General features: G+C 40.0%; 1 protein-coding gene and 1 pseudogene across 1 annotated transcript in view; both read left to right on the top strand.

The window, feature by feature from the left end:
* Positions 1 to 26,152, top strand: part of MSH3 (mutS homolog 3) — a 139,792-nt gene that overhangs the window by 69,160 nt on the left and 44,480 nt on the right. Inside the window, exons 14-17 of the mRNA XM_008162085.3 lie at positions 12,218 to 12,405; positions 13,109 to 13,277; positions 19,062 to 19,126; positions 21,760 to 21,876. Coding sequence (XP_008160307.2) covers positions 12,218 to 12,405; positions 13,109 to 13,277; positions 19,062 to 19,126; positions 21,760 to 21,876 — 539 coding nt within the window. The remainder of the gene's footprint in view (positions 1 to 12,217; positions 12,406 to 13,108; positions 13,278 to 19,061; positions 19,127 to 21,759; positions 21,877 to 26,152) is intronic.
* Positions 1,751 to 3,208, top strand: LOC129148859 (elongation factor 1-alpha 1-like; annotated as a pseudogene).

Genomic DNA, 26,152 nt, shown 5'->3' with positions numbered 1-26,152 from the left:
TTGGCAATGTAGCAGGATACAAAATTAACACCCAGAAATCTATGGCTTTTTAAAAAAATATTTATTTTATTGATTTTCTACAGAGAGGAAGGGAGAGGGATAGAGAGTTAGAAACATCGATGAGAGAGAAACATCGATCAGCTGCCTCCTGCACACCCCCCACTGGGGATGTGCCCGCAACCAAGGTACATTGACCAGAATTGAACCTGGACCCTTCAGTCTGCAGGCCGACGCTCTATCCACTGAGCCAAACCAGTTAGGGCCTATGGCTTTTTTATACACCAATAATGAATTCACAGAAAGAGAAACTAAAAAAAAAAATCCCATTTACCATTGCTCAAAAAAAAAATTAAGATACCTAGGAATAAATTTAACTAAGGAGGTGAAAGACCTGTACTCGGAAAACTATAGGACATTGAAAAAAGAGATAGAGGAAGACATAAACAAATGGAAGAACATACTGTGTTCATGGATTGGTAGAATCAACATCATTAAAATGTCCATACTACCCAAAGCAATCTATAGATTCAATGCACTCCCTATTAAAATACCAATGGCATATTTCACAGACCTAGCACACACTCTCCAAAAATTCATCTGGAATAAAAAAAAGACCCCGAATAGCCACAGCAATCCTGAGAAAGAAGAACAAAGTTGGAGGAATCACAATACCAGATATCAAGCTACAGTTCTCAAAACTGCCTGGTACTGGCACAAGAACAGTCATACACTGAGTGGCCAGATTATTATGACCACCTGACGTTTGTAGGCAAATTAGCCGTACACTGCATTGTATGGGATATGGAAGCCGAAGGCCTGTTTGAACACCTTGGCTGTCTGCATTTACCAAGATAAAACGTCTCCAATTCGCACAGGAACACAAGGATTGGACAGTCGAGCATTGGAAAAAAGTCATGTGGTCCAATGAATCATGTTTCCAGTTGCATCATGCAGATGGCAGAGTGAGAATTTCGCGGAAACAGCATGAAAGCATGCACCCCACATGCATGAGTACAACCCTTCAAGCTGGTGGGGGCAGTGTTATGGTTTGGGGCATGTTTTCCTGGCATGATTTGGGCCCTTTAATTTGTGTGGAACAACGTCTGGATAGCACAACATACCTAAGTATCATTGTTGATCAAGTTCATCCTATCCTGTTGATGGCGTATCCCAATGGAGATGGCTTCTTCCCACAAGACAATGCGCCATGCCATGGTGCTCATATTGTGCAGGAGTGGTTTCAAGAACATGAGGGAGACTTTACCTTGCTTAGGTGGCCCCCACAATCACCAGATCTCAATCCAATTGAGCATTTGTGGGACGAAGTTAAAAGAGCCATCAGGCAGCTGGTTCCACAACCATCAAATCTCACAGAACTGGACAATGCTATTCATCAGGCATGGTGTCAGATTTCTCACATCACCTTTCAACATCTCATGGAGTCAATGCCAAGAAGAATCGCCGCAGTATTGAAGACAAAAGGTGGCCCAACGAAGTACTGATGGGGTGGTCATAATAATCTGGCCACTCAGTGTATAAACCAATGGAACAGAACAGAGAACCCAGAAATAGACCCAAGCCACTATGCTCAATTAATATTTGACAATGGAGGCAAGAGCATACAATGGAGTCAAGACAGTCTCGTCAGTAAATGGTGCTGGGAAAATTGGTCAGATACATGCAAAAAAAAAAAAAAAAAGAAAAGAAAAGAAACTAGATCACCAACTTACATCATACACAAAAATAAACTCAAGCTTTTTTGCAATGGGTTTGCCTCCAGAACACAGGTGTCGTGAAAACCACCATTAACTCAAACCCAAGATGGGAAAGGAGAAGACTCACATCAACATCGTTGTCATTGGGAAACGTAGATTCCAGCAAGTCTACCACTACTGGCCATCTGATCTACAGATGTGGTGGGATCGACAAAAGAACTATTGAGCAATTTGAGAAGAAGGCTGCTGAGATGGGGAAGGGCTCCTTCAAGTATGCCTGAGTCTTGGATGAACTGAAAGCTGAATGGGAGCGAGGTAGCACCATTGATATCTCCCTGTGGAAATTCGAGACCAACAAGTATTAGGTGACCATCATTGACCCCAGGGCACAGAGACTTCATCAAAAACATGATTACAGGCACATCTCAGGCTGACGGTGCTGTATCTCCTAGAATGGACAGACCCCTGAGCATGCCCTTCTGGCCTACACGCTGGGTGTGAAACAGCTGATGGTTGGTGTTAACAAAATGGATTCCACTGAGCCACCCCAGAAAAGATGTGAGAAAATTGTTAAAGAAGTCAGCACGTACATTAAGAAAATTGGCTACAACCCTGACACAGTAGCATTTGTGCCAATTTCTGGTTGGAATGGTGACAACATGCCGGAGCCAAGTGCTCATATGCCTTGGTTCAAGGGATGGAAGGTCACCCGTAAAGATGGCAATGCCAGTGGAACCACACTGCTTGAAGCTCTGGATTGCATCCTGCCACCAACTCGTCCAACTGACAAGCCCCTGTGTCTGCCGCTCCAGGATGTCTACAAAATTGGTGGTATTGGGACTGTCCCTTTGGGCCGAGTGGAGACTGGTGTTCTCAAGCCCGGCATGGTGGTCACCTTTGCTCCAGTCAGCGTTACAACTGAAGGAAAGTCTGTTGAAATGCACCATGAAGCTGTGAGTGAAACTCTTCCTGGGGACAAAGTGGGCTTCAACGTCAAGAACATGTCTGTCAAAGATGTTCTCTGTGGCAATGTGGCTGGTGACAGCAAAAATGACCCACCAATGGAAGCAGCAGGCTTCACAGCTCAGGTGATGATCCTGAACCTCCCAGGCCAAATCAGTGCTGGATATGCACCTGTGCTGGATTGTCACACAGCTCACATTGCTTGCGAATTTGCTGAGCTGAAGGAGAAGATTGATCGTCGTTCTGGGAAAAAGCTGGAAGATGGCCCTAAGTTTTTGAAATCTGGTGATGCTGCCATCATTGATATGATTCCCGGCAAGCCCATGTGTGTTGAGAGCTTCTCTGACTACCCTCCTCTGGGCTGTTTCGCTGTTCGTGACCTGAGACAGACAGTTGCTGTGGGTATCATCAAAGCAGTGGACGAGAAGGCAGCTGGAGCTGGCAAAGTCACCACGTCTGCCCAGAAAGCTCAGAAGGCTAAATGAATATTATTCCCAACTCCTGCCACCCCAGTCTTAATTGGTGGTGGAAGAACGTCTCAGAACTGTGTGTCTCAATTGGCCATTTAAGTTTAATAGTAAAAGACTGGTTAATGATTACAATGCATCGGAAAACAGAAGGAAAGGAGAATGTTTTGTGGACCATTTGGTTCTTTTGTGTGTGTGGCAGTTTTTAAGTTACTAGTTTTTAAAATCAGTACTTTTTAATGGAAACAACATGACCTGCCACAGAATTTTGAGACCCATTAAAATAACAAAGTTTAATGAGAAACCTGTGTGTTCTTCTGGTCAACACTGTAACTTTCTGTTACACTACTTAGGTAAAAGACTTCAGAATTGCCCATGACCTATTTCCGGTGTTATATCTGCTGATACTTTACAATTGGATAGTTCTGTTTACATTTTTTTCTGGGTGGGAACTTTGGGGTTTTTTTGTGGATTCTTTTTTTCCACTTAAAGGGAGGAATCGCCTGTTTCATCATGGTAAAAGCTATGGGAAAGGGGGGGTCTGTTGGTGTAACACTAAATAGGTTAGGACAGGTAAGCAAAGAGTAACTTTGTGTTGTAAGCTGGTGTCTAAAGGCCAAATTCTGTAAAGGCCACGTGTTAACATATAAAATTTTGTAGTTACATCAATATTGAGTAAATTTGTTGGTATGTCAAATTTTAGTTTACAAGTTTTACTGGAATGTGAATTCACATTGACAAATGCTGAGGTAGTTTAAGAACCTAAAGTGAGGTTTGAATAGTATTGAGCACTGTCTTGCTGCAGTTATTGTATCCAAATTCTAGGAAAAATAAATTGATGCTGGAAAAAAAATCCACCTCAAAATGGTTAAAGAACTTAAATATAAGACGGGAAACCATAAAAATCCTACAAGACTCCATAGGCAGCAAAATATCAGACATATGTTGTAGCAATATCTTTACCGATACAGCTCCTAGGACAATGGAAACTAAAGAGAAAATAAACAAATGGGACTACATCAAAATAAAAAGCTTTTGCACAGCAAAAGAAACCATCAACAAAACAACAAGAAAGCCCACTGCATGGGAGAACATATTTGCCAATGCTATCTCAGATAACGGTTTAATCTCCAAAATTTACAGGGAACTCATACAACTTAACAAAAGGAAGATAAACAATCCAATAAAAAAACGGGCAAAGGAGCTAAGTAGACACTTTTTTAAAGAGGACATACAGAAGGCCAAGAGACATATGAAAACATGCTCAAAGTCACTAATCATCTGAGAGATGCAATCAAAACAACAATGAGATACCATCTCACACCTGTCAGAATGGCAATCATCAACAAATCAACAAGCAAGTGCTGGCGAGGATGTGGAGAAAAAGGAACCCTCGTGCACTGCTGATGGGAATGCAGACTGGTGCAGCCACTGTGGAGAACAGTATGGAGTTTCCTCAAAAAGTTAAAAATGGAACTCACATTTGACCCAGTAATCCCACTTCTAGGACTATATCCCAAGAAACCAGAAACACTAATCAGAAAGGATATATTATATGCACCCTATGTTCATGGCAGCACAATTTACAGTAGCTAAGATTTGGAAATAGCCTAAGTGCCCATCAGCAGATGAGTGGATTAAAAAACGGTGGTACATCTACACAATGGAATACTACTATGCTGCTATAAAAAAGAAGGAACTTTTACCATTTGCAACAGCATAGATGGAACTGGAGAGCATTATGCTAAGTGAAATAAGCCAGTTGGAGAAAGATAAGTATCACATGATCTCACTCATATGTGGGCTATAATGAACAACATAAACTTATGAACAAAAATAGACCCAGAGACAAGATAGCACTGAACAGACCGTCCAACATCAGAGAGAAAGCAGGGGTGGGTGCGGGGGTGGTGGTTAGAGATCAACCAAAGGACTTGTATGCATGCATATTAACATATCCAATGGACACAGACACTGGGGTGGTGGGGGCTGGTCCTGGGGGATGGGAGTGACGGGGGTAAGGGGCTCAATTGGGGAAAAAGGAGACATATGTAATACTTTAAACAATAAAAAAAAAAAGGAAAAAAATGACAGGACAGGTTTTTCACACTTAGGGAAATAATTTACTTTATGGTCAAAAGATAAACTTCTAGTTATAAAATAAATAAGTGATGGAGATTAATGTACAGCCTGGTGACAGTAGTTAGCAATACTGTATTGTATATTCAAAAGTTGCTAGGATAGTAGTTCTTCCAAGTTCTCATCACAAAAGAGAACCTTTGTGTACTGTTGGTAGGACTGAAATTAGGCACTATGGAAAAGAGTATAAAGATTCCTCAAAAAATGAAGTATAGAACTACAAGATGACCCTGTAATTCCACTTCTGGGTATTTATCTGAAGAAAATGTAAACAGTAATTTGAAAAGATATATACATCCTTATTTTCATTGCAACATTATTTACAACTAGAGACCCGGTGCACAAAATTCGTGCACAGGTAGGGTCCCCAGGCCTGGCTGGTGATCAGAGCCGATCTGTGGGGCAACTGGCAGGGCGTTTGGGTTGGGGGGGAGCGCTGCCACCGCCTTGGCCAGCCTGGCGCCACCCGCTTGCCGTCCCTGGCCCCCGTCCCCGCTGCCAGTCGCCTCCCACCACTGGCAGCCACCAATCTGTTCTCTGTATCTGTGAGTTTTCTTTTTTTTTTTTAATTGTTGTTGTTGTTATTGTTATTTTTTTAGATTTCACATATAAGTGAGATCATACAGTATAGAATCTAATTGATTTTAAAGTTATTCAATGGAGAAAGAATGACTTTTTTTTTAGAATTTCAAATGTCCTTTACCAAAGAACTTATGACCCATTCAGAAGCTGTTCCTTGTTGCTGTTTTAATGTTTAATGTGCGTAAAGATTGGTTTGAAAAGTGAAGATTAGAAACGATATAGTAACAAACCAAATCATTAGGAGGTCTAAATATTTTAAGCCAAATTATTATGGATGGTTAGCTGGCTCTTGGAACCCGCCATCAAACACATGTCTGTTCTTTATGATTAGAGTACTCTAAAAATCTTCTGCTGTATGCACCAAATGGTGAGTGATATCCTGGGTACAGACTGTTTCAATTATGTGAAATTCATAAAATGCTACTTCTTGATGTGTGTAAAGTGCCATGGAATAGGCATAAATAGGTATTTTTATGATGGTAATAATAGAGGATCCCAAGTGGGTTAACCCTGAAATAAAATAAACATTTCTTTTAATAGAACTTAAAATTCAGATCTTAGAAAATTGTGATAGTCACAGGAACCAATTAACTTAACTTTTTTTTTTTTAAAACTCAAGAACTTTTTTGTAAGAAAGTGACACATAACTGCTAAGGTTGGCATATACTTAAAGGATAATAGCACTTAGTAAATGTCGGAAAGACAGTGATTCCAGAATCTTTTGTAGGTGAGAATAGTTTCTTAGCCAGACTGGGGTAAGCCTAAAGTCAGATTTCCAGTGCGGAGCTCCGGCTGGGGCTCTTCCGGCCTGTGATGCTCGGCTTTTGCACTTGCGGGTCTGTGCTAACGCTCTTCCCCAGGGCAGTGTGCTGCTGGGAATGGGGCCGCACCAGAGTGGCTCCGGGAGCAGCTGCCTTGTCCTCTGCCTCAGCTTTACCCGCATCCTCAGCTTTCTTTCAGAACCATTGAAAGATACTTGAAAACAATCTTCCTTGGGCACTTAGGACTTGATTGGAAAGAGCTTCTGGTTTTCAGTCTGCTTCTGTTGTTGACTTAAACTTTACATCATATCTGAGCATGAAAAATCAACCTCTTTTTTTCCTTCTCAAATTGCAGTAATCTCATGTAGATTATTATTAAAAACTAGAGGCCCGGTGCACGAAATTCGTGCACGGAGGGGGATTGTCCTTCAGCCCAGCCTGTACCCTCTCCTATCTGGGACCCCTCAAGGGATGTCCGACTGCCCGTTTAGGCCCGATCCCTGGGATCGGGCCTAAACGGGCAGTCGGACATCCCTTTCACAATCCAGGACTGCTGGCTCCCAACTGCTTGCCTGCCTGCCTTCATGATTGCCCCTAACCGCTTCTGCCTGCCTCTCACAATCCAGGACTGCTGGCTCCAAACTGCTTGCCTGCCTGCCTTCCTGATTGCCCCTAACCGCTTCTGCCTGCCAGCCTGATCACCCCCTAACCACTCTGCTGCCAGCCTGTTTGCCCCCAACTTCCCTCCTCTGCCGGCCTGGTCACCCCTAACTGCCCTCTCCTGCAGGGTTGATCACCTCCAACTGCCCTCCCTTGCAGGCTTGGTCCCTCTCAACTGCCCTCCCTTGCAGGCCAGGTGCCTCCCAACTGCCCTCTCCTGCTGCTGTGGTGGCAATCCTGTGTCCACATGGGGGCAGGATCTTTGACCACATGGGGGCAGCTATATTGTGTGTTGCAGTGATGATCAATCTGCATATTACTCTTTTATTAGATAGTATAGAGGCCTGGTACAGGGGTGGGGGCCAGCTGGTTTGCCCTGAAGGGTGTCCCTGATCAGGGTGGGGTACCCTTGGGGCGTGGTGCGGCCTGAGCGAGGGGCCTGTGGTGGTTTGCAGGCCGGCCACGCCCCCTGGCAAGGAAAGCGGAGGCCCTGGTATCTGGAATTTATTTTCCTTCTACAATTGAAACTTTGTAGCCTGGAGCAGAGCCAAGCCTGGGGCTCCCTCTGAGGCCCGAAGCCATTTGTGTTGGGGTTATAATTGAAACTTTGTTGCCTTAAGCGGGTGGGCCCGGCCAGGGTGTGTGGAAAGCTTTGCTTCCCCTGTTGCCGGCAGCAACCCTGGCCTGCTCTCTCAAGCTCCATTCTACCGCCATTTGTTTGAATTTGTTTACTTTATATAATTGAAACTTTGTAGCTTGAGTGGAGGCTTAGGCCTGCAACGGCTGGCAGAAAGCTTGGCTTCCTCTGTTACCTAGGAAACCTTGCTCTCTGTGGCTGTAGCCATCTTGGTTTGGGTTAATTTGCATGCTCGCTCTGATTGGATGGTGGGCGTGGCTTGTGGGTGTGTAAGAGGTATGGTCAATTTGCATATTTGTCTATTATTATATAGGATTATATTGAAAATGTTTATTTTTAGTCTTTCATTTTTTTGGTTTTCTTTATTAAATATATTTTTATTGATTTCAGAAAAGAAGGATGAGGGAGAAAGAGATAGAAACATCAATGATGAGAGAGAATCATTGATCGGCTGCTTCCTGCATGCCTCCTACTGGGGATCGAACCCACAACTCCAGGCATGTGCCCTGGAATGGAACCATGACCTCCTGGTTCATAGGTCAACACTCAACCACTGAGCCACACCAGCCGGGCTAGTCCTTCATCTTTGTTAGAATTATCAAGTGACTATTGACCAAAAAGCTTCTAGGTTCCACATTTATGCAAATAGTCCAGTTTCCTATATGTATCTTTCCCAGTATACAGTGGCTTTTCTGGAGAAGAGGTGCTTTATGCTACACTTTTAACTAAACTTTTGTTCAGTTGGATCTAACATCTTATTTTTCTGCATAATTTAATTCATTCCTTATAGTTAATAGTTGTCTTTCAAAATATATTCTTAGCATTAATCCATTTTATATGTATTACTTACTTTGTATACTTACCATTAACTCAATCCTAAATCTCTTTTACCTCAAGATACTTATTTTCATAAAATATTTTTTAAAAACTATATTTTTATTGATTTCAGAGAGAAAGGGAGAGGGAGAGAGAGATAGAAACATCAATGATGAGAGAGAATTATTGATTGGCTGCCTCCTGCACGGCCCCTACTGGGGATTGAGCCCCCAACCCAGGCATGTGCCCTTGACTGAATCGAACCCAGTACTCTTCAGTCCACAGGCTGACGCTCTGTCCACTGAGCCAAACTAGCTAGGGCTCAAATACATTTTAATTTTATTTTCTTTAGCCTTCTGAACTGATCCAACCTGGACTAGTTGCCTTTCTCATTACAACTGTTATACAACTACTACTTAGATTCCCTTTATTTCCCTTGAGTTGAATCTTCTCTTTTCTGTATTTCATGTATTCCTCTTGGTTTCTTCCTTCTTTTTGGTGGAATACATCCTCAGAAGCATTCTGAGAAAGGGTATTGAAATACTTTGAGACATTGATGTCTGGAAATGTCTTTTTTTTTTTTTTTTTCTACTTTCACTTTTTTTGGTAGTTTGGATGTAAAACTCTAGGCTACAAATTATTTTCCTTCGGGGGCACAAACATACAATGGGGTAAAGATAGTTTGTTCAATACACGGTGTTGGGAAAATTGGACAGATCCCTGCAAAAATGGAAACTAAGCCACCTTTTTACACCATACACAAGAACAAACTCAAAATGGATTAAAAACTTAAATGTTATACTTGAAACCATAAAATCTTAGAAGAAAACATTGGCAGTAACATCTCGGATATTTCCCATAGCAATATTTTTTCTAATATATATCCTCGGGCAAGGGAAACAAAAGAAAAATAAACAAATGGGACTACACCAAACTGAAAAGTTTTTGCACAGCCAAGGAAACCATCAACAAAATGAAAAGACAGTCCACCAGATGGGAGAACATATTTGACAATGACACATCTGATAAGGGCTTAATATCCAACATCTATAAAGACCTTATAAAACTCAACACCAAAAAACAATCATTCCAATTAAAAATGGGCAAAGGACCTGAATAGATATCTCTCCAAAGACATACAGATGGCCAATACATATATGAAAAGATGTTCAACATCAATAATCATCAGAGAAATGGGCAATGCATTTTTGCATATAAGTTCTTTGGTTATTCTCTTCCCTCTCTTCCTGCTCCCCCCTCCCTTCTCTTTGAGATTCATCAGTTTGTTCCATGCTTCCATTGCCTCTAGATCTGATCTGTTTAGTTTTTCAGTTTATTTTGTTCATTAGATTCCACATATGAGTGAGATCATGTGACATTTGTCTTTCTCTGACTGGTTTATTTTGCTTAGCGTAATACTCTCCAGGTCCCTCCATGCTTTCTCAAAGGATAAGAGATCTTTGCTTTTTAAAGCTGCATAGTATTCCATGGTGTAAATGTACCACAGCTTTTTTATCCACTCATCTACTAATGGGCACTTGGGCTGTTTCCAGATCTTAGCTATTATAGTATCTTTAGAATTTTCCTCTTGGGCTTGTGAGATTCCCCAGATACTCTTTCAGCCTCCTGACTAGCTAACAATATTCTGGGAGGTAGAGGGGGACAACTGGGATTCTCAGTGTTTAGTTTGTCACTGTTCTTTTAATCCCTTGCTATTGGTGGTACCTTTATCTTTCACAGTGCCTGAAGCTGGTTCAGGATAGTCTATGTTTTAACTTCTCCAGAAACTAAATTAGTCTTCTGTAGTGTGGGAGAGTGGTAGTTGCCCAGTGGCAGGGAGAGAAATAGGAGATTGAGGGATTTAATTACTTCTTAAGTCACTTGCATCAATCATTTCCTACCCCCCCCCCCCCCAATTTCACTTACAAAGGTAATTTGTGCCACCATTTCCTGAGTATTTTAGGATTCTTGGTGTATCTCAAGTTGGATCCTAGTTTTCCTCAGGACTAGCTTATGATGAAAATATTTTGAGTCTTCAAAGTCAAGTACCACTTATCTATTTACTTAGAACGTCTAAGACAAGCATGTCAAACTCGCGGCCGGTGGGCGGGGAGTTTGACATGCTTGTTTTAAGATGTGATGCACTTGATCTCAGCCAGAAGGCTGAGAAGTGATATAAGATGTTGTTGCTGTTGTCTTTTCTCCTAGTTATTCTTGTGGTGTTAAGCCTTTTTAAGCAGTCTTTGACTGTAGTTTCAAGATAGAGTAAAATTAGATGCACATGAAATTAAATAGCCCATTCTCTTTTTCAGAAGCTCCAGTGTAAAAAGTATTCATGCTCATATAAAAGATTACAGTAGTGTACATGGGTATGAAAGAGAGTGAAAAGTCTTCCTCTACCATTCTCACAAACCCACTATCCAGAGTAAATTACATATGTATCTTTCTAGAAGTTTTTAATATATACTTTTATTTCTATAGAATAATGCATATAATTTAAAGAATCACAAATGAAATTTTACTTTGTATAATTAATATATGTTGAAATTATGGAGTTCCATATCAATTTATACATCGGTATGTACACATGTCTGAATTTTTTAAACTGTTTCACACCTTGTGTGAGTTTTTTCTAATATTTCAGTTGCTGGATATTGGTTTCTTATTTATCCTTTTAGTGTTATTATAAACAATTTACTATAAATATTCAGATACATATATTTTCACTACTTGCTATAGTATTTTAGTTAAATTCTTAAAAGTATAATGCTTAGTCAAAGGATATGTGTACTTTTTTATTATGATGATGTGTCAAATTGTCCTTCAAAAAGGTTATCTCTCTATGGATAGTGTATAAAAATGTCTTTCTTTTTACACTCTGTATGTCTTGGTTATTATCAAGTTTTAAAATTTTTGACATCCTGATAAGTGAAAAATGCTATCCTGTATTTTTAATTTGCTTGTCCTAATTATATGTGTGGTTAGTCATGTGCTTATTGGACATTCTTTTTTTTATGAGCTGCATAGTCAGTTCATTTAGCCATTATTCTTTGGATTACTCATCTTCTTCATGTAATATTTGTAAGAGCTCAGTATATTTGGGGCGATTTTGTCCTTCATCTCTCATATGTCTTACAAATATTTCCCCAGAATTGTCCTTTATATTTTTGACATTGTTTACTGTATTTTTGCTATGTGGTCAGTGTATTTAAAAATGAAAAACTGTTGAGCAACTATTGGCTTTACTATTTCTGTCTCAAATGATTTTCCTTAGAGTTTCAAAATATTATTTTATAAAGTGTTTAAACTATTGATTTGACATTTAGAAGGTAGCAACAGTATTTTATTTCAATTATATAGTTTATAAAATAAATTAAAGCTTTCTTTTATTCTGATTCTAACTTTAAGTAGATCACAAATTAAATTTTATTTTCATGTATTATATGCTACCTGGGTAAAAACTATTTCTGTTTTTAGTGTTCTACCAAAGAGTTCTTCTTGATTGTCAAAACCCTTTATCACCTGAAGTCAGAATTTCAAGCATTAATACCGGCTGTGAATTCCCATGTCCAGTCAGACCTGCTCCGGACATTTATTTTAGAAATTCCTGAACTCCTCCATCCAGTGGAGCATTACTTAAAGATCCTTAATGAACAAGCTGCCAAGTGAGTAGCAAACTCAGTTCTTCCTTTCCAGTGGTGGAGGTTTTAATTTGCTTGTCCTAATGCATTTGCCATTTGATTTGTGGATTCTTAAACTTCACTAAAAGTAATGGAAGAAGTTGCATGTGAAATTAGAATTGTGATTGGATACTAAAGGCTGTTTCACAGCTAGAAGTAACACTTTGCTATCTAAAATTTAGGCAGTTCACCATCTAGGATAGATGCAGTACTTACTCAGGTATCAGATGATGAAAATATAAAACCCAGACAGAGCAGTTTATTAATCCAAAAGTGGGTGTCAGATGGCATCTTGTACTCATTTGCTAGAAATCCAGGGATGGTCGGCCTTATATTTAGAAACGACAAGCAAAGTTATCCTTTAATAAGCAGTCCTTTTACATTCATCCCACAAAGAACTCTATATAAAAGAAAGAGGAATTGACAGTATTTATGTTTGTGTTTGTTTTCTGAATAGGCAAACAATGCATATTGGTTTTTACCATTGGAATCATGAGCTTGCAAAATGAAAATGGTGTTAGGATAATTTTGTTTGTTTTCAAAGAAATTAAGAAACTTACCCATAAATATTTAGTGGCAGTTTTCCAGACTTCCAACCTTTGGGGTTTACATCATGCTGCAAAAAATAATTGATAACTGGTATAAGTGATATGCTTCAATATATATATTTGCATTTTTTATTTTTTAGAATTGGGGATAAAACTGAATTATTCAAAGACCTTTCTGATTTTCCTTTAATAAAAAAGAGGAAGGATGAAATTCAAGGAGTTACTGACAAGATCCAAATACATTTGCAAGAAATAAGAAAAATACTAAAAAATCCTTCTGCACAATATGTGACAGTATCAGGACAGGAGGTAATGTCAAAAATACTTTTATTGTAAAATCTGTTTTAAAATAAAAATAAAAATATGAGGATAGAATGAAAACATTATTTTGTTCAGATTTCCTGTTTTGTTCCTTAGAAATATGTTGTATTATTTTGTTTTGATAAGGATTATTTTAATAAGTTTTTTTTTTTTATTTACTGTAAGAGATCAACTTGGTAAAACCGTGCAACTTAATGTTACATGTGCTTTAATATTAGCCGTTGAATTGATAGAAAACCCTGATGGTTGTGAATTGTGACTTACAGGATTCATTTATCCTAAATCCAGGAGAGCGTTAGTCTTTGGTTCCCTGTTTGCAGATGACGGAATGACCGAAGGGAACCACCCTTGTTGATCACACAGTGATTACACGGCAGGGCTTCCTTCTGAAGTTAGGAGTATAGGTGCTAACAAAGCAAACGACGGTGAAAACCTATGTTAGTGAGACTTCCATGGGTTATGGTGCTGTTTAGAATGTGCTTTTGGTATGTGTACTTCAGTTTAAAGTTTGATAATTTTGAATGAGAACCTGGAAAAACTATTTTTTTAAAGTGTGGTTGTACCTTTTGGTCCTGTTCTGAGTCTCGAGGCATGCCTCTTCTAGATCTTATGTTTAATAAAAGATAAAGATTCTAGGAGGAATGTTTATTAATCTTAGGCCACTTAACAGACATTAAGTCAGCCTGTGTTCTGGACTAAAATTATTAAGATGTTATGTTATACTCAGGCAGACATTTTACAGTGCATTCACACGGAGCTCTATATAACAGAACAGTTGTTGACAGCATTCACGTTTTTCCTCCCCTCTTTCCCCCTGAACAGGCAAATACCAAATATTTAATTGTATGTCTTGGTTTCACCATGCAGTCATAACCTTGCAAAGTGACAAGTGACCTTAGTGACATTCTTCTGGCTATTGATTGAAATGAGATGATCGAAACTGCTTAGTAACATTCATGAAAGATATGTAGTGGAAGCAGGATTAGCTGGTGTTACCATGGGGACAGCCGAGTTTAAGTGTCAGTCCTTGCACTCACATGCTGTGTGACCACGGAAGGGTCACCTTTGTCATGAGTCTGCCATGAAGACCGATGGTGCTAAAATACGTGAATGTGCTTTCTAATCATAAAGCACTACACCAGTGTTACTCCAATAATAATAATAGTAGTAGTAGTAATAGTAGAAATATAGTTACCATTAACCAGCACTTGTTAAAGTCTAGAACGATGCTAAGTGCTTTGCATATGTTATCTAATTTAATCCTTGTAACAACACAAGAAGGGGTTTTTCTAGTTTTGCTGGAAAGAAAACTGGAGTACGTAGGTAAGTCAGAAGCCCAATCCCATCCTAGTTCTGCCTGACTCTTTCTACCATGTCATTATTTCACTCCACTCATAGATATCAACGTAAGGGATTCTCAACATCATGGATTTTGTTTAACCCAGACATTTTAGAGCTCATACTATTCAAACTAAAAAAACCCCACTTAAGTCTTGGGAAGACAGTCCGGTAATCGATAGGCAGTTTTCAAGTAAAAATAATGAAGAACTCATAAAGGATACTAAATTAGTTATTTTATTTTATTTTTTTATCAGTGTAGCATTGAAGTTTAAGAAAAAGCACCACATGGAGATGAAAAAATTGGATTACAAATGATTATTGAAGGAGATAGATTATCTTATTCTTTACTTAACCTTTACTAGGTTAAGTGATGAATTTGAGGTGAGAAATTTCTTAGTTATTAACAGTAGGATGGAATCTCATTGGTTTTTAAAAACTTCCTACTATTAGAATTTTAATAGTACAAATTAATGTAGAATCACTTCTATGACACTTTTGAGAATTTGTGATTCTAAATAAACACCAAATGAAGTCTAGTCGGCATTGTTAATCAAATTCTGTTAAAAATTTGTGCTAAAGGTATATCAACAACTCATTTTGAGATACTTAAAGGACTAAGAACAATCTTCATCAAATATGATTACTTCTTATCAGTGAGGGAGAAAGTGAGGAAAACCCTTATTTTATATACATGTGCTTCTGTTTTTTATACCCTTCTTTTCTGTCTGAAGTTTTATGTCTGTACAATAACTTTTGTAATAATCTTTATAAACCTGTTTATAGCAGTGCAAATGGTACATGGATATTGTTATTATCAAGCCAGGGTTACTTTCGGCAACATTCATTTTCACCTGTTCCCAGTTTTTATATACTCATTAGGGCCCTAAGCCTTATGACTGTGGTGCCTTGGTGTCACTGACTCTGAAAGTATTTGTTTATAAGGAAATGATGAAAGCAGAAACTTTACATAGTTCACTGCTTCTGCCATGGCCTCTATCATATTCTATGTATACGGAGAATTCTCTCTTAACCTTGAATTAAACATGGAATGGGTATGGAGTAACATTTAGATTTGCAGTAGTATTGATAAGTATTATTATTCTTAAGGGAAAGAAATTTGAGAGAAAAATCTTTAGAAAAATTGCATTAATTTACAGCATGCAGCACATCCAAATATCTACTTAGTGTATTTAAGATGTAGAAAGCATTCTCTGTTAAATCTTACTTCTACATTAAAAAACAAAAAAACAACAGTTGAAAATTCTTAAGAGACGGTGAGAAAGAAAAGGGGGAAGGGTTGGGGTAAGTGTGGTGTTGGGGAAAACAGAAAGCGGTTTCTGGGGTGAGTTGAGAATTTCAGCAAACTTAACAATGATGCCAACCCAGTGATACCAAAGGCTATAGTTTGAGTAACAGCATCTGACATTTGCCCAAGACAGCATTGGGTCCAGGAGAAGCATCTGAAAGATTGCTAAATCAAGACAGACTTCTCACAGCAAGAAACAGTCAGGAACCATAGAGCAGGGAAAGTTGCTGTGAGAACTTTCTAAAGATTTCTGAAATACAGGTTACTTTCCATTTCAGTTGGTTTTCTTTTCTTTAACCATAAAAGCTTTAAACAAAAGGCCTCTCTGCCCATTCTTAGAATGTTTGATGATAATTCTGAGGAGAAACATAGGCTGAAAACCTGGGGCCACTGGAGAAAGTGAGGAAACAGGATCAGCACTTCCTGAGGAAGTGGCCCAGGAGCTTAACAAGCAGCAGGACCCCGTGGGCTCTCCTGACTCCCACTCTGTCTTGCATCTGTATTGGTTCTGCGTGTGGCTTGCTGGAGGGGCTGTGCTCCGTAGGGTACACCCTGGATACGTACTGACTGAAGGGTTATGCTCCAAACTGTTCATAAGCTGTTCCAAGGGGCTGTGACCAGTGGTTTGTAATGTATATTAAGACACAGATTTGAATCCAGCGTTGTCATGGCCAATGACTTCAAATTATGTACTTACCTGGCTGCCCAGTGACCTCATTGAAGCAGTTTGGGCTGCTTTTCAAAATTTTTACCACCCTTCGTCTTCTCCATGGAGCTCTGTGTTAGTAAGTTTGATCTAGATGTGTCCTTCCTGAATGTTAGTGATCCAATATGTTCCCCAATTTCTTGGTTTGCTTTTGGCATAAGTAACTCTTCCCAGAATTATTTTATCAAAAGACCAATATGTCTTCTCATAGAACATTTAAAAATAATATTTAAGCAGAATTTTTTAGCATAGTTTTAAAGAGATTTTATAATTCCTGTCCATGATATTTATTTTATGTTTCCCCCCCTCACTTTTTGTAGCCAAAGTGGACTTTTTTGGACTCTTTGCTCTTAACTGTTAACTGGGTTTGGCAGATTTGAACTTATTAATTCCTCTCTAAACAAGAGGACATAATTAGTTAAAATTTTTTTGCTAAGAACGAAAATTCTTAAAATTGACTATTAATTGGTAGTATAATTGATGTAAAAGCTACAATGTTTCTGTTATTAAAAAAGTAAACTCAAGAGCCAGGCTGATACTATCTATATCTATACTAATAAAAAAGTAATATGCTAATTAGACTGGGAGACCTTCCGGGAGACCTTTTGGACGTCCTTCCGGACAAAGCCATGATGGTGGGGCCAAGGCAGAGGCGGTTAGGGGCAATCAGGCCAGGAGGGGAGGGCAGTTGAGGGTGATCAGGCTGGCGGGGGAGGCAGTTGGGGACAAGCAGGCCAGTGGGGGAGGGCAGTTGGGGGCGAGAAGGCCAAGGGGGGGCAGTTGGGGGCGAGCAGGCCGGCAGGCAGAGTGGTTAGGGGCGATAAGGCAGGCAGGCAGGCGAGCGGTTAGGAGTCAGCGGTCCCGGATTGTGAGAGGGATGTCCAACTGCCGGTATCGGGCCTAAACTGGCAGTCGAACATCCCCCGAGGAGTCCCAGATTGGAGAGGGTGCAGGCTGGGCTGAGGGACATCTTCCCCCCCCGCCCCCCCATGCACGAATTTCGTGCACCAGGCCACTAGTGTGTGTGTGTGTGTGTGTGTGTGTGTGTGTGTGTGTGTGTGTGTATGGCTAATATGCAAAGTGTCCCCTTGGGAGTTCGACTGGGAGACCGGGAGTTTGATTGCTCACTCTGACGTGCGCTGAGCACCAGGGGCAGCATGGAACAAAGGAAGGCCCCAGCCGGCAGCCGGCATCTGGGGAAGGAAGCCCCAGCTGGCAGCCAGGGAAGAAAGGCCCGGGCCAGCAGCCGGAAGGAAGGCTACAGCCAGCAGCCAGAAGGCCCTGATTGGCGGCCAGGCCTAGGGATCCTATCCATGCACAAATTTTGTGCACTGGGCCTCTAGTTAATAATAAGCAGATTATAAATACCCTAAATGTTATAAAACTAATTAGTGTAAAAATGTTCCTATAGCCATCTCAAAATTAGTGGTGGCCACAGAGCTTCTGGTTCCATCCTATACAAAATAGGTTTATTTATTTGAATAAAACATTGAGCCCAGCCAGCATGGCTCAGTGGTTGAGTGTTGACCTATGAACCAGGAGGTCATTGGTTCCATTCCCAGTCAGGGCACATGCCCAGGTTGTGGGCTCGATCCCCACTGGGGGGCATGTAGGAGGCAGCCAATCAGTGATTCTCTCTCATTATTGATGTCTCTCTATCTCCCTCTCCCTTCCTCTCTGAAATCAATACAAATATTTTTAAAAACACAACATTGAATTTCATTGCAATAATATAAGCATGGGAGCAGGAAGACGAGATGATATATAATGAATGCTAAAAATGAAAGGTGTGAGAGAAGAACTTGATTTCACTTGCTTCCTGGCTGATTTCAGAAAAGCTGTCTTGTAGACCACAGTTGGATCTATAAAGATGTGGTTTATATAACTTAAAGCACTCATGGGGAGAAATATCTCCCTTAATAGTTGGGGAAGTCAGTGTTTTCTTCATGAGGACACTTCTAGAGGACTCAGGTTCCTTGGATAAAAGCTATTATAACAAATCCTCTTCTGTTCAGAATAGGGGTGGGACCATATCTCAAACTTGTATAACATCCAATAATTGAACATCTATACTTAGAAATTAAGTATTTTTACTAAGTAATAGAATTTCTAACATAAGTAGGTACTAATAAACGAAATAGGTCATTGATGAAAAAAATCACCATTTGTAGTATGCACAAAACAATGTTATAAACATTAACATGTCAAATTATCTCCTTTGTTACAAACTTTTGTAAACAAATTGTACTTTATCTCTAATATTGAAACCACAATGAATAATATTTGATTGTATGGACATATATAAACTCTTTCAAGAATAATACTGGATTTATTTGTTTAGAATAATATTTATTGAGGAAGCTTTAAAATATAATGGTTAATCATTTAAAAATCTAATTTTTATTTATATTTGTTTTAGTTTATGATTGAAATAAAGAACTCTGCTGTAGCTTGTATACCAACTGATTGGATTAAGGTTGGAAGGTAGGTTTGATAATATATATTTTTATATTAACATGAATTAAAATGACACTTATATATCTGCTATTATATATCTGACATATATGTGCTACTGACTGATAATAACCACATCCTTTTCATAAAAAGCAATTCTTACCCTTTTTTTAAATGGAACTTTAACCAAAGAAAAATTATTTTTCATTCTTTTTTATCATTAATTTTAAAACTTTTTTTTCCAAAGGGCATTTTACTTGTAAACATTTATTTTCTTGTTTTGTAAATTACTGTTTTATTTTTATACATCAGGATGCACTTTAAACACGTGAGAGAAAAAAGTTGAGGGACCTTCAATTATAAGGCTAATTTGGTTGCTTGAACTTCTTGATGAATGCCATACCTGACATTTTTTTTATGAAGCTGAAATCCCATTTTCTACTTCCCCAAACTCTGCACTTCTTTATTCTCTATGCTTTCCATGGCACATAGTTGTAATAGTTCATTACATCTTTTCTGTGAGTTACATCGTGAATCGATGAAATTAAATTAATCAAAAACAAAATTAAGAGGACTGCATTGAGAGTCTGCATTTTTTCCATGGTTAGGCATTAATCCCCAAGAGGATTAATCCCCTGTGACGATACACTTATGGAATATTTAGTGCTACTATTATTAATATGCTTGCATGAATTTGAGATGAAAATGTTACATTTGCTTTAGATAGTAGAAGAGTGGCTATAGCTGGTGGTGGTATGAAGGAACTCTGTTAAGACTGGAAGAAAATCTTGACATGATGTGTGGATGGTTATTAATTTAGTATTTTAATTTTAAAAAACTATTATCCATTGCCACTGTCAGAGGATGTTGAAGATACAATTATGGGTTTCTTAGCTCTAAATACCATCTTTCTCCCCTCCCCCACCCCCCCATGTTGTAAGAAGCTGTAATTGAGATTTCACTATTGTTAATTTTAGAGGGTATTGTTTTCTTTTTGCAGGCATTTTTCCTTTATTTACTTTTGTCCTCTACTACAGCTAATGAATGGAATTATGCTTTAGGAAGAGAAATGACTAAAAATCATGTTAGTCTTTGTAGAACAGTAACTGAAATTTGGTCAGAAGAGAAAGCTATGATAAATATGTTTGCATAGAAATCTAGATGAGCTAATTTAAAAGCAACAGACAAAGCATAAATCCATGCCAACAACTTTTGAACCTGCGGTGATGTAAATTGAATGAATAAATTAGATAGTTTGGGGAAGCTTCATTATAATTTTTTATCTATTGTTTGGAGTCCTGACAAGGGATAGATTAAAGTAGCATTAGTCAGATTTTAATCTGAAAGGGTTACCCCTAATCCAGTAATTTGCCACATTAAAGATAACTATGACAGCGTATTGTAGGAGTGGGGAGCAAAGGTCAGAATACATTCTGTCATCACTTGCTTATCACTCAACCCTGACCTTTTCTTTGTGAAGGTCTCATCTATATATATAAAAGCCTAAGCAACTGTTATGACCGAATGACCGGAACAACCTGTCAGCCAGTTACTATGACATGCACTGACCACCAGGGGGCAGATGCTCAATGCAGGGGCTGACCCTGGTGGTCAGTGCGATCCCACAGCCAACCTCCTCTGGTCCCTCCCCACAGCCGGCCAGCCCCACCCCCCCCCCCCAATAGGCCTTGATCACTGGCCAGGCCAAGGGACCCCATCCGTGCACGAATTTGTGCACCGGGCCTCTAGTTATAGTAATAATATCAACAGCAGTAACACCGCCATGACCACCACAGAACAAGTCCTAACATTGATACTAATGACAGAGGTACTGTTAACCACTATCTAATTGATCCTTTCAACAGTACCTGTGAGGTAGATGCTATTATTATGCCCATTTTATAGATGAGGAAAGTGATGGTTAGAGGTCAGTTATATTTGCCCAAAGTCATATAGCTAGCAAGTAAGTGGCAGAGTTGGGGCCTTGGCCCAGATTCTCTGACTGGGGACCCACGGCATCCCCTAATGTGCTCTACAGCTTCTTGACGAAGAAGCACAGATTATACGCAAGCCCAGAGGAGGAGCACAGGGTATTTCTTCCCATCAAGGTCACCATGCATCTACAGTTACACCCTGAAGAACTCCTCTTTGCTTCCTGAATTTATGCATTCCTATTTTTATAATGCTTTATATTTTTTTTTTCATGGAAATGCTTTAATGGCACAGAAAAGTATAAAATATAAAGAATAGTATGGCCTTCACCAATGTATCCACTTTCCATCTTTGTCAGGACTTATTTTGCCATATTTGCTTCTGATCTTTTTTTTTTAAAGCAAATATTTTCATTTAGCATAATTTAAAGAAAAAGCTTTCTGCTTATGAAATGAAAATTCTAAACTTTGACTTTGCCATATGGATATAATTTAAAATGCATTTTAAAAGCTTCCTGAACAAAGTCCTGTGAACTCCAAGTACTTTATTTACAACAAAGACCTTTGGAATCAATAGAGTTCAGGGCCATAATTAAAGAATATTCTGTTTACAGCTATTTACTTTCAAGGTTCATCAGAGAATAATAAATACCTACTTTAATTTTGTGAAGAGATGGCATTACTGATTTTTTAGTAACCTTGATTTCCTATTTATGTTTTCCCCTCTTCTAGCACAAAAGCTGTGAGCCGCTTCCACTCTCCTTTTATTGTAGAAAATTACAGACATCTGAATCAGCTCCGGGAGCAGCTAGTCCTTGACTGCAATGCTGAATGGCTTGATTTTCTAGAGTGAGTTTACAATGAAAAACATAATCTGACTTTTTGCTATGAGAAATAGACCGGAAAATCTTTCCATCAAAAGAAAAGTAGGGATTACTGCTTGTGACCTGCCATAAATTAGTTGAGTACATGTGTCCTCTGATTTTATTTTTAATCCATTGAAATGTAAGCTCATTTTAGTCTTTGGTGAGAGACCAAATATACTTTATTGTTACTGTGCTAACATTTTGTTGCTAAGGATGTTTAGTAGAGTCATCTTTTTGAAATTCTACCTTGGACTTTGTTTACTTTTCTTATATAAAGGCTTAACATTTTCAGAGTTGGACAAGTGTGGGTTAATTGTTTTGTTTCTCCCCTAACTTTTTATTTTGAAAATATTTAAATCTGTGGGATAGTTGAAATGAATACCTATGTACCCTGAAGTTTAACCTAAAAGTGTTAACATTTTGCCATATTTGTCTTATATCTATCATACACTTTTCCCCCTGAAATGTTTGAAAGAAAGTTTTAGATATCATAACACTTCACCCCTAAATATTTAAGCACACATTTCTAAAAATAAGGATATGCTGCTATATAATCTTAATACCATTACCACACCTAAGAAAAATTAATATATATATTTTAAATTAATTAAAATATGTTTTTATTGACTTTTTAGAGCAGGGGGAAGGGTGAGGAAGAGAGAGAGAGAAACATCGATGAGAAAGGAATATCATTGATCAGCTGCTTCCTGCACGCCCCCCACCGGGGATCAAGCCTGCAACCTGGCCTTGTGCCCTGACTGGGAATTGAAGTGGTGACCTCTTGGTTCCTGGGTCAGTGCTCAACTGCTGAGCCACACTAGCTGGGCAGGAAATTAATATTAATTTAAGAATATATTTAATTACCTCCCTCAAACTTTTAAATGAAAGATCTAATCAACTTTTATACATTGCATTTGGTTATGTTGTTTCTTTAATGTATTTGAATCTAGAATTGTGAAAAACAGAAAGGTTCCCTACCTTTTTGTTTTTTATAATATGAGATTTCTTTTGAAGAGTATTTGCCCTTGTCTTAAAGAATCCTATATAATAAGAGAGGAATATGCTAATTATTCATTACGCCCTGAGGCCTAAAAACTGCTGCTAATGGCTGGATTGCCAGATCACTGATCAGCAGGAGGGTGGGGCAATGAGCTCCAAGCAGAGGGCGGAGTGCTACAGCAGGGGGTAGGGCAGCAAGCAAGCAGAAGGTGGAGAGCTCCAGGAGGGCAGGCCAGTGGGCGGGAGAGCTCCAGGAGGCAGGGCAGCGAACTACGAGCAGCGGAGAGCGACCAGTGATGGTGGGCGGGTGGCCAGCTGAGGCAAGCGGCAGCAAGCTACTCGCGCATGGATTGTGCACAGGGCTACTAGTTCTATCTAATAAAAGAGTAATATGCAAATTAACAATCACTCCGCTACACCCGCAGGCCATGCCCACCAGCCAATCAGGAGTGAGTATGCAAATTAACCCAACCAAGATGGCTGCAGCTATGAGTGAGCAGGAGGCTTGGATTTCCCCAGCAGTGGAGGAAGCCAAGCTTTCCACGCACCCTGGCCAGCCCAGGCCTCCATTCAAGGCTACAAAGTTTCAGTTATAGAAGATAAATAAATCCCAACAAAAATGGCTGTGGCCATGGCCACAGAGCGAGCAGGAGGCTTGGATTTCCCCGGCAATGGAGGAAGCCAAGCTTCCCCCCACACCCTGGCCTGCCTTGGCCTCTGCTCAAGGCTACAAAGTTTCAATTCTAGAAGACAAATAAATCCCAACAAAAATGGCTGCGGCCATGGAGCAAGCAGGAGGCTTGGCTCCGCTCAAGGCTACAAAGTTTCAATTATAGAAGATAAATCCCAGACACCAGGGCCTCCGCTTGGGTCGCTGGGGGGCGTGGCTGGCTGGCAAACTACCACAGGCCCCTCACCCAGGCCGCCCCACGCCCCAAGGGAACCCCACCCTGATCCAGGACACCCTTCAGGGCAAACCATCCGGCTCCCACATGTGCACCAGGCCTCTATACTATCTAATAAAAGAGTAATATGCAAATTGACCATCACTCCAACATACAAGATGGCTACCCCTATGTGGTCAAAGATGACTGCCCCCATGTGGACACAAGATGGTCGCCACAAGATGGCCAGCAGGGGAGGGCAGTTGGGAGGGACAAGGTCTGCAAGGGAGAGCAGTTGGGAGGGACCAGGCCTGTAAGGGAGGGCAGTTGGGGGTGTTCAAGCCTGCAGGGGAGGGCAGTTAGGGGTGACCAGGCCAGCAGAGGAGGGAAGTTGGGGGCGACCGGACCTGCAGGGAAGGGCAGTTGTGGGGGATCCAGGAATGTAGGGGAGAGCAGTTGGAGGGGATCAGGCCTGCAGGGGAGGGCAATTAGGGGTGACCAGGCCAGCAAGGGAAGGCAGTTAGAGGTGACCAGGCCTGCAGAGGGGGGCAGTTAGGGGCAAACAGATTGGCAGGGGAGCAGTTAGGCATAAATCAGGCTGGCAGGGGAGTTATTAGGGGGTGATCAGGCTGGCAGGCAGAAGCAGTTAGGGGCAATCAGGCAGGCAGGCAGGCAGGTGAGCATTTGGGAGCCAGCAGTCCTGGATTGCGAGAGGGATGTCTGACTGCCCTCGAGGGGTCCTAGATTAGAGAGGGTGCAGGCTGGGCTGAGGGACACTGGGCCCAGTGCACTGGGCTGAGGGACACCGGGCCCAGTGCACCGGAATTTTGTGCACCGGGCCTCTAGTATGTTATAATAGTCATTGTTCATGCTGACACATTGAAGTCAGTAGTGTGTTGGTAAATGGTTAACAGCTGCTCTCTGGGAGAGTAGTAGTGCTTGTGGGGTTTGCTGATTTCTGCAGTGTAAATATTTTCACCATGACTGATTTTAAGCTACCGTGGACAGGAGCTGGGAAGAGATGTGCACAAATGACTTTCATGAGTCCATAGGTGCTGGCTCTAAACCACCACTCGTCTAAGCACTTTAATACATACTAGCTCATTATTCCTCACAAGAGCCCTGTGAATTAAGATTTATCACCCCCAATTTAGAAACAAATAAAATGAAATAAGAAGTAGCTTATAGGTTAAGGTTAAGGATTGGAGCACAGATTCAAGCCAGGGTGTCTGATAGCATCTGTACCCTTTGCCCTCAGACTGTCAAGCCTGCCCAAGGTCAATCCATAGGCACCTCTCTAAACAAAAATCTCTTAGTTCTTCTCTTTAAAAACGTCAACAGCAAATATTCAGTAAGTTCCTCCAGGGACTTTATATATTTAAAGTAACCAATCTGACAAGTAGGGGGGAAAAAGAACCAAAGAGATATTATGTGACCGTTTTTAAAAGGTTTGTATCTCTTTTTGCCCAGGGGAGTCTTCAATTATAGGGTATGAAAGAGATTCTAATTTACTTATCCTGAGCCTTTTGAGGTTATCTTGACTCGGAGTCTTGCATCCAGGAACAGAAATTTGGTTTATTCAGTTCCTTTCTCTATTTACTTGCAATTTCCCCATTTTAAGGTTTTTCAGGGCCCTTGAGTCTCAGTTCTCTTGGCTTTTCCCTTAGTAGTATCACTGAGAACATGAAAATTGGACTAAAATTACTTCCTTCAAGCTTCTAGGGCCACATCCTAGGGTTCTGGGATTTGGCAATGTAAGTCATATTCATTCTAGTCATAGTATACATGACTTGATAAATCGGGATATGTTCTCCCTGTCATTATTCTAGACTAGAGAAGACTCAGTCTCCCGGTTAAAAACATGGGCCTTCTCCTTGATTGCGTCTCTTCCTTCTCCTTTTATTTCTTATCAAATTCCTGTTTGTCTCTTTTCCTTTTGAAATACCTTCGATTTGTCCCTGCTTCTCCTGTTCCCTTCTATTAATACCTCAAACCATGACCCCAAACCTTTCTTACTCTGTCAGCGTTCTTCCTGGGCTCTTCTGTCAACGTAACCCAGGAGAATCTGCTTGCATTATACCATCTGATGCAAGTGAGAAACTGCCAAGAGTGAGCCAACATTGACTGTGACATAACAGGAGATTATGATACTCATGACATATTAAGTGAAGGATGCAAAACACTATTAAAGTGTGATACAATTCTCTATGTGAAAATTCACATACATGCATAGCATCTAAATCTTTATACTTAAAAAAAAATCAAATATATATGCTTATGTTAATATGATTATTGTCCAGTTGTTTTTATTCTTTGGAGAAATGTCTATTCACACACACACACACACACACACACACACACACACACACAGTCTCA

The sequence above is a fragment of the Eptesicus fuscus genome, chromosome 4 (assembly GCF_027574615.1).
Source record: "Eptesicus fuscus isolate TK198812 chromosome 4, DD_ASM_mEF_20220401, whole genome shotgun sequence".
In the NCBI taxonomy this organism is placed as follows: domain Eukaryota; kingdom Metazoa; phylum Chordata; class Mammalia; order Chiroptera; family Vespertilionidae; genus Eptesicus; species Eptesicus fuscus.
Note: the sequence above shows the minus strand (reverse complement) of the source record. Positions and strands in the feature narration are given on the sequence as shown.